The sequence below is a fragment of the Haliotis rufescens genome, unplaced genomic scaffold, assembly GCF_023055435.1.
Source record: "Haliotis rufescens isolate VD_foot unplaced genomic scaffold, xgHalRufe1.0.p SCAF_12, whole genome shotgun sequence".
NCBI classification, from domain to species: domain Eukaryota; kingdom Metazoa; phylum Mollusca; class Gastropoda; order Lepetellida; family Haliotidae; genus Haliotis; species Haliotis rufescens.
In genome coordinates, this window is record NW_025963802.1 from 1,154,201 (window position 1) to 1,167,500 (window position 13,300).

General features: G+C 41.6%; 1 protein-coding gene across 1 annotated transcript in view; it reads right to left on the reverse strand.

Moving 5' to 3' along the window:
- Positions 1 to 331: 331 nt before the first annotated feature.
- Positions 332 to 13,300, reverse strand: part of LOC125378212 (homeodomain-only protein-like) — a 32,347-nt gene continuing 19,378 nt past the window's right edge. The window contains exon 2 of the mRNA XM_048393239.1: positions 332 to 794. Within this exon, the coding sequence (XP_048249196.1) occupies positions 717 to 794 (78 nt within the window). The 3' untranslated portion in view covers positions 332 to 716. The remainder of the gene's footprint in view (positions 795 to 13,300) is intronic.

The window sequence follows — 13,300 nt, forward strand, 5'->3', positions numbered from 1 at the left end:
GTCACAATGACGGTAGATTTATTTGAACCAAAACTGTTCTGACATATTGAATTGCTATGTCTGATATATTACTTTTCTCACAAGGGTTCACGGGTGGCCCAGTTGTGTATGGCGTCATAATTCTCTGTGCAGAGTAGCGTCCCTTATGTGTGCCAGGAACCAAAAGTATGATCGTGGGTTCGAATCTCAGATTCCCCTGATTATGCTTCTAGGTTTGTCAGCACAATACCCGTGTTCGACGGGTTCACTAATGAAAGCCGTGATATGAAGAAAATATCACACCAATGTGATCTTTAAAAAGGGCAATGTGAAGAAAAAGATAAATCACGCATTGCTTTGAAATTGCTTTTTATTTACATTTATCCTCTCTTACCTCACCCCTACTGCACAATCCGTCAATAAATTAGCTGAATATATTTTACAGTAGACATACACAGTGGTTTAACACAATGGCGATAAATAAGCAACATGCGGTACGTTTATCAGGTGTAACTGTTGCGACTTATATACAAATGAAAATGACATCTGACAAAAGAGCCCTCAATAAATTTCCCTGAATTTCCAAAAGGAACCGTAAATACCTGGAACAAATACATAACAATAACAATTAAGCGTTGAATACACAACACAAGTCTTCAAGCGTGTACACACAGTCGATGTGCAAGGTCGATAACTCGTTCAGCTTTCGTAGCCTCGTTCGGGATCCATGTATGACGTCAGTCGTTGACTGAGCCGCTATTGGCTGGCAGGCCTTGCTGTTGTCTCCAGCATGCCAGGCGATGGCGGAACCATCTCTGAAACAAACAAGTAGACATTAAGTACACAGAGTAGCAGCCATGAACTGCACACAGTGAAAACATATACCTAAATATAGGTCGTTTTTGGTTAGTTTGTTGTTCAACGCCGCACTCAGCAATATACCAGCATAACTGCGGTCTGTAAATAATCGGGTCTGGTCCAGATAAACTAGTGATTAACACCATGAGCATTGATCAACGCATTTCGGATATGATGAGATGCATCAACCAGGTCAGCGAACCTGATCACCGATCCCGTTAGTCGCCTCATACAACAAGCAGGGGTTGCTGAAACCAATTCTAAATGGATCTTCAGGTGATTACCATACCAAGGGACAGTACTCCGTGCCCCTTGTCCGTTTCGATTTCGGGGAAGCCTAGGGGTTACTTAAATATCCTTGTCCGATGCAATATCCTACTTAGACTTGAATAATATTTCCCCGTGTGATATTTTTGATGCAGACAATTCGCATGCGCCGCCGGAGTGGGGTTGGGGGATGGTGGGGTGGTACGCTCACCTTATTGCGAACACCTGGTGTCATCACTTTTTGATAGTCATTCACATAACATGTTCATGATATGGTCGGAGTTGCACGATGGACTCTGCTGTGTTAGGAAAGATTTCTCATTATCACGATAAGGGTTTTGTCGCTTATATTTACTTGTTGACAACATAGAATGCTACCAGATCTATTAAATACTTTATATTGGCCAAGATCGATTTCATGTAGGTATCATGTTTTATCATTAGCTTTGCTCATGTAAAGTATTTAGAAGTGAAGTCAAGCTGCCCCCTGTGCTTCAGTATACGTCATCAAAGTGATAGATCGAACATCATGGGTGAGCTCTTACACTTAGGGCTTTTTCCACTCACCGCTTGAAATATCAGTACATCCTTCCTAATGGTATAGACTGATGTCACACGTATTTTAATACTCTCGATATCATATGCAGATACTTTCTTACAAAGCCCGTGTAACACGGTCCCCTATCTGAATAAAATGTAGTATAGAACCCGTTTGACATCATACAATCTGAAATCTGATAGTTTTGAATAAAAAAGCCATAAAATGTATACCTTGTCTACGTGGGTCTTTTTCTCATGTGGAACTTCATTTAATAAAAATAATCTCAGATGTCTTTAGATACAAAATGTTACCATACGACCTTCATGAAGCTGTAACGCTTGTTAATATTGAACACATAGCTTGTATGTTTACACTATCAGTACATATATCAAGTACCGTTTGCCTGAGCAAGTCTATGGTAGACCTATCCGCTCTGGTCACTTTAAATGCAGCCACTGAAGCTATAAGAGATAGCCAAGATGACATACTGCAGATAACATTAATATATACTATCTGGTATCTGTCCAACATCCGCCATGGTAACCGTACATCACTCTGGTGGGAGGCAGTTTATCTCAAACGTGTCGTTTCAATGCATTAAGTCTCAATAACCGCTTCATTTACTGTCCTACAATTCTTGTCAAGGCGTCTTACACCGCAGCGTTTAGCGTCCATCAATGTGAACAAAATTCTCTGAAACGCATCATTTACGATGTAACAATGTAAATCAAATCCTTTGAAAACGAAAGGTTTACTCTTCTCCAATATGTATTAAATCTTCTGAGACGTCATTGTTAGCATTCACTTCATTGCGTGTGCTCGAATACAAGTTTCACCACACCGCTCTTTACTTTCACCGAAGTGAAAAATGTCTGCAATCTGCATCTCACTTCCGGCTTCCCTTCCCCGTTTAGCAAACACACCGTGAAATAAGAGACCGCCTCCGTGGCCTAGTGGATAGATTGTCTACCCCGAGAGCGGAGTGGTTCGATCTCCGGGAGCGTCATGTGAAAACTTAAGACGTGGTACTTGTTGTTACCCTGTCTTGTTACCCTTGTCATTAAGGGGATAACACGAGGACTGTCGGTTCAGGGTGAGTTTGCTGTGTTGGGTATTCATGTTAAATCAAGGCTTGGTGCCTCAGTAAGTTGGTACTATAAAACCGGCACTGGACTGGCACACATACACACACACACACACGCACGCACGCACGCACGATCGCACGCACGCACACACACACACACACGCACGCACGCACGCACGCACGTTAAACCCCATTTCATCACCACGTTAAAAGATGGTACTTGTTGTTACCCTGTCTGGCGCTCGGCATTACGGGGCTAAAACAAAAACTGGTCGGCTCGGAGTCAGTATACTGTGTCTGAGTGGGGTATTCATGTTAAACTGCGGCATGGTATCTCAGTGGGCTAGCACTATAAATTGGCACCAGTCCGGACTAGTACAAGAAGCCACACATGCATGCACGTCGCTGTATATGTGCAATAATCTTTGACGCGACGTTAAACCCCATTTCACCCCTACTCACCTCATCCCACCACTGACAAACATACAGTTCTACGCGTTGTAAAACCCAACTCACTACCCGATTCGACATGAAGTCTACCCCCCCCCCCCCCCCCCCCCCTCCCCCTGCTCCATCCCCCTCCCCTCCCCCGTCAAATTCGCTGCATCACGAAGGCGCGGTCGCGATCGCGTCTCCCGTGTTATAAATATCATGAGAATCGATCTCAAACGACTTTCGTGACCTAAACCGTATTCAGTCAGAACACAAAGACGGCATACAAATTTCACAGATCAATCGGGTATTCAAACATTGATGACGTAACATGCGTACCCCCTCGATACGGTGATAAATCACGACGCAGACATTGGCGTACCACTTGACAATATTTTATGAGCAATTAAACTCTTAGATCGTACCACCTGTTTATTGACATCGGAATGGACAGCGAGGGTAATATCATAACCCTACTTAAACATATTCTGTTTGGTGTTCGGGCGTGGTTCGTACGAGGGCGTGGGGCCTGGGCGTGAAGCTATGTAGGCGCTCTACAAACAAATCAACTATCACTTAGGGCCCAGCAAAGTTGTATACTAGGTCTCAGTGAATGAAATGTACCATGGGGCTGAGATGGTCGTTTTGAAAATTAGACATGATATATAGCGACAGTGAACAATTTTGTATGGACCTGTTGTAGTTATTAAACGACATTGGGTGAGTGAGTGAGTTGGGTTTAACGCCGCTAGTGGTGCAGCTATTTCACGGCGTGTCGGTATAGTTTGTGAGCGCTAAAGCGGTTCGGGTCTTGACGTTTACCACTTGTGTTTTGTTTGTTTGTTTGTTTGTTTGTTTCCTTTTTAACGCCGCACTCACCAGTATTCCAGCTTAATGACGGCGGTCTGTAACTATTCGAGTCTGGACCAGACAATCCAGTGATTGACATCATGAGCATCGATCCACGCAATGGGGATACGATGACATGCATCAACCAAGTCAGCGAGCCTGACCACCCGTTCCCTTTAGTCGCCTTTTACAGCAGGCATGGGTTGCTAAAGATCTATTCTAACCCGGATCTTTACGGGTCTCACCACAGGTTCAGAAGGCATCGGTGACTAGAGATACAATTTACCTCAGATTGTCTTAATTTGGAAATAGAGACTTCATCCAGTCACGTGGTGATGCTACGAGTATTCAATACAACACAGTGGCGTTACTTGTTTATCCCTCATCCGTAGGTTATAAATTGTAAAACATCCTGTGACATCTCCGACAGCCATGCATAATTATGATCTGTTAATCCTCAGTGTAAACCCATAAAACGACCCCCGAAGTGAAGCGTCCAGTTTACCCTGTACTTATCCTAACGTTAAACATCGCGGACATCACGTTTGATTAACGCCTGACAAGGGAGGTAATCAAGCAAGTGATGATTTTTCCGATAGACTGCAATGTACACCTGATTGAAAACTTGACAGTCATGACCCTTGACGATCGGGGTCAGCGTTCACAGGCCGCCATATCAACATCAGTGTTTCGTATGACGTATCCCTTACCTTCATCCCTGTTAACGGTGAAGGGGTTTAAGACAATTCGTTCCACTGTGGTATAGCACATGCTATGTAATACAGAAGCGTCAATTGCTATGCTACTCAATTTAATATAAGGATTGAGTCGAATTGCAGAGTCAGGGATCATGACTGTAACAAATAGATCATATGTTACGTACACAAATCTACAGGTATAGAAAATATTTCCCCGATTAGTATTTAATGACGTGTTTTTAATCATTAAGATTAACAAATCAGATCAAACCGAAAATATAAATATAATTACTCTTAATCTTTCATCTATCTATAATTTTAGAAATATCGTTTCATTCGTATAATAGGGCATGTATAGAAAAGGGCTAAAGGGGCTAAGGGCTTTATTTAAAGAGTCGTGTACTAGAATCGAAACAAAAGAGAAACGACCTTCTATTTCCAGCTTAAGGTTTGTTAAGTTCATTGTCGCTATTTTTCTCACCGCGAATAGTTATAAAACATGTACCCCTCACACCACCTCTCTCACTCACCTCCCCTACCCCACACCCACCCACCCCACCTCAACCCACCCATCAAACCCACCTCCACTCACTCACTTGTCCCTACCCGACTCGGTCTCCCCAAAACGAACACACTCACAAAACCGACTATAAAAGTGTGTGACGTGTGTGTGTGTGTGTGTGTGTGTGTGTGTGTGTGTGTGTGTGTGTGTGAGAGAGAGAGAGAGAGAGAGAGAGAGAGACAGAGAGACAGAGAGACAGAGACAGAGAGACGCAGTGACAAAGAAAGAGAGGGGCGAGTGGGGGAGAGAGAGAGAGGGGAAAAAGGATAATGTTTGTTATAGTGTCAAATGTTACATACACTTCACACTAAACACGTACACAAACAATACAATATAACATCCGACCAGGTATGGCCTACGAGACACTAAACATAAAATCATATACATAAAGTCATAGAACAATAGGTCGTACAGCATAGCAAAACGAAATGGTATATGCACGACAAATACTATGCAACAAACATCATTTACATCAATATCACATTGATACTACACAATTATAAAAAGTAGATCAATTTGATGTGAGCTATCGTAAGAAAGACACTGACATCCATCATTTGAACATTTCGAAACGCCCGCTTCATGTTACAGCTGATCTAGTCACACCATGTTCTCATATACATATTCTGGTAGGGGTGATTTTGACTAAGTCTTGTTAAAAGACTGTAACAAGCGTTGTCACAGCGTATTAACACATACCATCGTTTGTCATCTTTTTAAAAATAGCATACCCGAAAATCGCAATGAATACCTAGTCCCGGTGTTTATGTAAGACGCGTGACCAGCCCGCTGCTACAGATGTGCTTTATTACAATGCAGTCATTCATGTTTATCAGAAAATTATATTAAAAGGCCGAACAGCTATACATATAATCGCCTGCTTAATTTTAACTGTAAGAGACACCAGGCATATTCATATCACACGTGTGCGACTTTATGGAAACACCCTAAAAGTATAATTAGTTTGATACTCTTTGTATGTTTAACACATGGCTTCTGTTTTGAAGAATGAACACACTTGTTTGAACGGTTGAACTGCCATCTTGATCTTAATATGATGCACACTAGGAAGAGAACTGATTGGTGTCATCTTCTTTATTATAGGAAACTCAACGTTTTGGTGTATACACTTGCTCCTTCACCAGGGCCTGATTAAGAAGTTGACATCCATAAATACTCTTCCCTGATGAAGGAGTAAGTATATACTCCGAAACGTGGTGTTCCTTATAATAAAGAAGTTGACATCCATAAATACTCTTCCCTGATGAAGAAGTAAGTATATACTCCGAAACGGGGTGTTCCTCATAAATAAGAAGTTGACATCCATAAATACTCTTCCCTGATGAAGGAGTAAGTATATACTCCGAAACGTTGTGTTCCTCATAATAAAGAAGTTGGCATCCATAAATTCTCTTCCCTGATGAAGGAATAAGTATATACTCCGAAACGGGGTGTTCCTCATAATAAAGAAGTTGGCATCCATAAATACTCTTCCCTGATGAAGGAGTAAGTATATACTCCGAAACGGGGTGTTCCTTATAATAAAGAAGTTGACATCCATAAATACTCTTCCCCGATGAAAGAGTAAGTATATACTCCGAAACGGGGTGTTCCTTATAATAAAGAAGTTGACATCCATAAATACTCTTCCCCGATGAAGGAGTAAGTATATACTCCGAAACGGGGTGTTCCTTATAATAAAGAAGTTGACATCCATAAATACTCTTCCCTGATGAAGGAGTAAGTATATACTCCGAAACGGGGTGTTCCTTATAATAAAGAAGTTGACATCCATAAATACTCTTCCCTGGGGAAGGAGTAAGTATATACTCCGAAACGGGGTGTTCCTCATAAATAAGAAGTTGACATCCATAAATACTCTTCCCTGATGAAGGAGTAAGTATATACTCCGAAACTTTGTGTTCCTCATAAATAAGAAGTTGACATCCATAAATACCCTTCACCGATGAAGGAGTAAGTATATACTCCGAAACGTGGTGTTCCTTATAATAAAGAAGTTGGCATCCATAAATTCTCTTCCCTGATGAAGGAGTAAGTATATACTACGAAACTTTGTGTTCCTCATAAAGAAGAAGTTGACATCCATAAATACTCTTCCCTGATGAAGGAGTAAGTATATACTCCGAAACTTTGTGTTCCTCATAAATAAGAAGTTGACATCCATAAATACTCTTCCCTGATGAAGGAGTAAGTATATACTCCGAAACGGGGTGTTCCTTATAATAAAGAAGTTGACATCCATAAATACTCTTCCCTGGGGAAGGAGTAAGTATATACTCCGAAACGGGGTGTTCCTTATAATAAAGAAGTTGACATCCATAAATACTCTTCCCTGGGGAAGGAGTAAGTATATACTCCGAAACGGGGTGTTCCTCATAAATAAGAAGTTGACATCCATAAATACTCTTCCCTGATGAAGGAGTAAGTATATACTCCGAAACTTTGTGTTCCTCATAAATAAGAAGTTGACATCCATAAATACCCTTCACCGATGAAGGAGTAAGTATATACTCCGAAACGTGGTGTTCCTTATAATAAAGAAGTTGGCATCCATAAATTCTCTTCCCTGATGAAGGAGTAAGTATATACTACGAAACTTTGTGTTCCTCATAAATAAGAAGTTGACATCCATAAATACTCTTCCCTGATGAAGGAGTAAGTATATACTACGAAACTTTGTGTTCCTCATAAATAAGAAGTTGACATCCATAAATAATCTTCCCTGATGAAGGAGTAAGTATATACTCCGAAACTTTGTGTTCCTCATAAATAAGAAGTTGACATCCATAAATTCTCTTCCCCGATGAAGGGGTAAGCATATACTCCGAAACGTGGTGTTCCTCATAATAAAGAAGTTGACATCCATACATTCTCTTCCCTTTGTATACATTTATTGTTTGTTATATTTCATGCACTTGTGGAGAAACGCACAAATCAAGATCTGTTTATATCGTTTACGTTGAATAAACAACTATCTGTCGTCTAAAACACATTCCATACGACATCTGATTAAACTGCACGTGGCACACCTTTACGACATTGTTTACGACAACTGCTTGTGGCTTCATAACATCTACTAAGTATATTAACCCTGTTGATTCAATGGTCAACGAGGTCAGTTGCACACAATGCAGGTGTTAATATACACCAACATACAATGTACACTGTCCTTTTCCCATGTTTTGGCCACGCTTGACCTATCCCACTGCGGCCTTACAGTGGAAGCTTATAGGATTTTGACCATATAATTACACCCGAACAGAGGAAGCGTGACCCGTGGACAAGTGTTGATTATTTCATCCTATTTCGTGCTTGATGAAGTGTTTAAGGTCACTGTTAAGAACATTTCATGCGAAATAAATTACATGGTTTGCTAAGTATATTTCATTTTTTTATCACTTGAATCAATCTAAATATATCAGAAAACAGTCACAACTAGATTCTTACTCACTCCAACGTATTTGAAAAGAGTTACCGTGGGAATATTTTCCAGAAGTTATGTACATATTGTATATCTCCAAAAAAAGCACAGCGAATAGAATTCCACGCGATCTTATTTCATGACGTGAACACATGGATAACTAAACATGATGTATACATATGCATGTACTTAATCTCCATCCACCAGAGGCGTGACTGCCGCGCGGTCTTGTGGCTTCACAACACATTCACACATACACACAAACACCTCTTCTAAACCCATCAGCTATTGTCCTACAAGCCTGTCCCTCCATGACAGAATTAGAAGACAGACAAATTGGGGCTTACAAAGGTGTCGAGAAGAGATTTGTAGCGCTGATGTCAGAGAGACGGGTGCTCACAACGTGAGTGTAATATATGAATGAGAGAGAGAGATAGAGAGAGTGTGTGTGTGTGAAAGAAAGAGAGATTGTGACGCATTGACAAAGAGCGGGGAGAGTGAGGGAGAGAGAGAGAGGAAAAAAATGTTTGTGTGTGTGAGAGTATTTTACCAATGGTACAGTTATAAGGCAATCATAATGTATAGAAAAGTAAGAGACAGTACGTGTGTACGTTATCCGCGTCCTACTGGGACATAACCTGAAGGAGATGTTGTATTGTGTTGTCTATGCACTTGTTGCTGTCACTGATGCTCCGTGAATAACTCATGCAGTGACAATTCATATTTCAATGACAATATATCCGTGAATCTAGACGTTATTACATTGCGATTGTATGTTATGGGAAATCCATTTCATCGGCAATAATGTAGGTTCATCTCTCACGTGTATGTTGAAGTCGAGCATTGGTCAATTGGCAATTGACAGGCGCGCCTTTTTCAAATATAGCATCGACCAGTGGTTCTGGGAGTGATGCGTAACAGCTTCGTGCATTGCGGTACTCTCGCATCCTGTAAGTGTGTGAGTAGGTTAATATTAGATGACAATTGGCCACGTGTGTGAGTACGACTTTATGACAGCTACTGACGTGGCAATACCCACACTCTCACGTGTCTACAGGTGTGATCATTACCAGCTGTCTGCTACTGACATGGCAATAGACAACACTCTCACGTGTCTACAGCTGTCATCATTACCAGCTGTCTGCTACTGACATGACAATAGACAAATCTATCACGTGTCTACAGCTGTCATCATTACCAGCTATCTGCTACTGACATGACAATAGACAAATCTATCACGTGTCTACAGCTGTCATCATTAACAGTTGTCTGCTACTGACATGGCAATAGACAATACTCTCACGTGTCAACAAGTGTCATCATCACCAGTTGTCAGCTACTGGCATGGCAATAGAGAACACTCTCACGTGTCCATAGTTGTCATCATTAACAGCTGTCTGCTACTGACATGGCAATAGACAACACTCTCACGTGTTCACAGTTGTCATCATCACCAGCTGTCTGCTACTGACATGGCAATAGACAACAATCTCACGTGTCTACAGGTGTTATCATTACCAGCTGTCTGCTACTGAAATGACAATAGACAACACTCTCACGTGTCCACAGTTGTCATCATCACCAGCTGTCTGCTACTGACATGGCAATAGACAACACTCTCACGTGTCTACAGGTGTCATCATCACCAGCTGTCTGCTACTGACATGACAATAGACAACACTCTCACGTGTCCACAGTTGTCATCATCACCAGCTGTCTGCTACTGACATGACAATAGACAACACTCTCACGGGTTCACAGTTGTCATCATCACCAGTTGTCAGCTACTGACATGACAATAGACAACACTCTCACGTGTCTACAAGTGTCATCATTGCCAGCTGTCTGCTACTGACATGACAATAGACAATACTCTCACGTGTCAACAAGTGTCATCATCACCAGTTGTCAGCTACTGACATGGCAATAGACAACACTCTCACGTGTCTACAAGTGTCATCATTGCCAGCTGTCTGCTACTGACATGACAATAGACAATACTCTCACGTGTCAACAAGTGTCATCATCACCAGTTGTCAGCTACTGACATGGCAATAGACAACACTCTCACGTGTCTACAAGTGTCATCATTGCCAGCTGTCTGCTACTGACATGACAATAGACAATACTCTCACGTGTCAACAAGTGTCATCATCACCAGTTGTCAGCTACTGACATGGCAATAGACAATACTCTCACGTGTCTACAGCTGTCATCATTACCAGCTGTCTGCTACTGACATGGCAATAGACAACACTCTCACGTGTCTACAAGTGTCATCATTGCCAGCTGTCTGATACTGACATGCTAGACAGTCATCACAAATCATCTATAAGGTCAGGTCACACAAAGTGCCAGCAGATGTTATTGAGTGAAATATGTCTGTACCTATCAATCATACGTATGTTTACACGCCGTGTCCAATGCTTGCAGGTACGTGTCGGGCCTGGTGAGTCATGGGCCTGGACATTAGTGTGCGTCATTGGAGTTTCCATAGCATATTCATGCTGCCCATAAACCTGCTTCAGTTTATTCTAACAATAGTGCAAATCGTCCCATTTCAATATGTTTTATTACGTGTACTTGAATAGCCTTTGGTATCTCAAAGAACCCTATAACATTATAATGGCTATATATCCATGCAGCAATGGCAGTTGAAGAACAACCATGTGATACAACCAGTATTCAGACATCTACACGAAGGTCGATACTGTTACAATAACCATAGAAACCCGCCCTTTCTCCCATAGTAGAGAGGTTTGTGTTTCGCGTCGCTTTGAACATTATTTCATTTACACAGATCTATACGTGGTGAAACCCACGAGCATGGGTATGGCGCACCAAGGATAATAATCAGGGGTAAACTGGCCTGGCGAATCTATTTCAATTCGGCGGATCCTGCTTTGCTAGTGGACGCAACTCTGCACAGCGATTTGGATGTTTATGTGAAGAAAACACGAAAACCTAAAATGTTATTGTTTACGCTTACACATGAACTTTTCTTTTCCCATTCGTGACGAACACTAGCAATTGATTTTGCAAACTCCATGTTATTATTTTTACGTTGTAAAAGAATATTTAGACATTCGTGAAGCTGAAAATCTGCCGTCAACACGACCACTTCAGCATAAAGGAAGAGAAGAAAATCGATTTCAGAACGTCATAAATCAAGCTTATCTTGGTATTATTGACGTTAGAAACCGGTGGGTGATATTGGTTAATAATCAATCAGCTGTTACTTCCAGTTACCTGAGACACTTCAAGAACCATAAAGAACGCTACTTGATTCAATGCCTAGTATAAGGAGACCTCGTTTGCATGACGCAAGGAATATACACTACCGGGCAAAAGAAAGAATACACTTGAAAATTGGATTTGACCCCAAATTACAAACGTTATTAACATCATCCTAGGCTACAAAACACAATTATGATACATAACCATGGATTAACCTATCATTCTTAGCCACCATCGACTATGGTGTATACGTTCTTTTGTCCGGAAGTGTATATGAAGCCAGGTTGGTACTTGCTGTGAGACGTTGAATATTGTCGGAAAATGCATTGTCATTCCTCAAATACTGAGAAAATAGGTCTCAAAGGAAATATCTGAAAATGCAAATTGTTGGTGTTTACTTAAGCAAAGGACCAAGCATTGGACCCGTGAAGATCCGGGGTAGAAGAGGTCTTCAGCAACCCATGCTTGCCGTAAAAGGCGACCATGCTTGTCGTAAGAGGCGACTAACGGGATCGGGTGGTCAGGCTCGCTGACGTGGTTAATGCATGTCATCGTATCCCAATAGCGTGGATATAGCGTCAATCACTGAATTGTCTGGTCCAGACGCGATAATTTAAAGACCGCCGTCATATAGCTCGAATATTGCTGAGTGCGGCGTTAAACAACAAACTAACAAACAAACCAAACATTGTAGCTTTGGTAAGGCTGGTAAAATATCTATGGCTTAACATAAAAGAGGAAAACGTTACTTGCAGGACAGACCAGGGTCATCACTGTGTTATATTTATTGTCATCAATATCTCTTTTCATTACTATTTGTTGTCAACACCAACTACGAGGAAAACTGAAAAAGACGACTGCTGCATGGTATCTCACGGACTAGCACTATAAACCCGGCACTACAAGCAAACACCCCTCCCTCACCCCACCCCGCCACTTCCCGTGAAGATTCCGGGGTAGAATAGGTCTTCAGCAACCCATGCGTGCCGTAAAAGGCGACTAAGCTTGTCGTAAAAGGCGAATAACGGGATCGGGTGGTCAGGCTCTTTGACTTGGCTGATGCATGTCATCGTATCCCAATTGCGTGGATCGATGCTTATAATATCAATCACTTGATTTTCTGGTCCAGACTCGAATATTTACAGACCGCCGTCATATAGCTGGAATATTGCTGAGTGCGGCGTTAAACAACAAACCAACCAACCAACCAACCCATACACACAGACCCACATTTACACACATATACACATACATACATACACATGCACACACGCATAATATGTTTATGTGCAGATAATGGAATAATGGACACATACACACACTGTACACATACAAACGTACACACACAGGC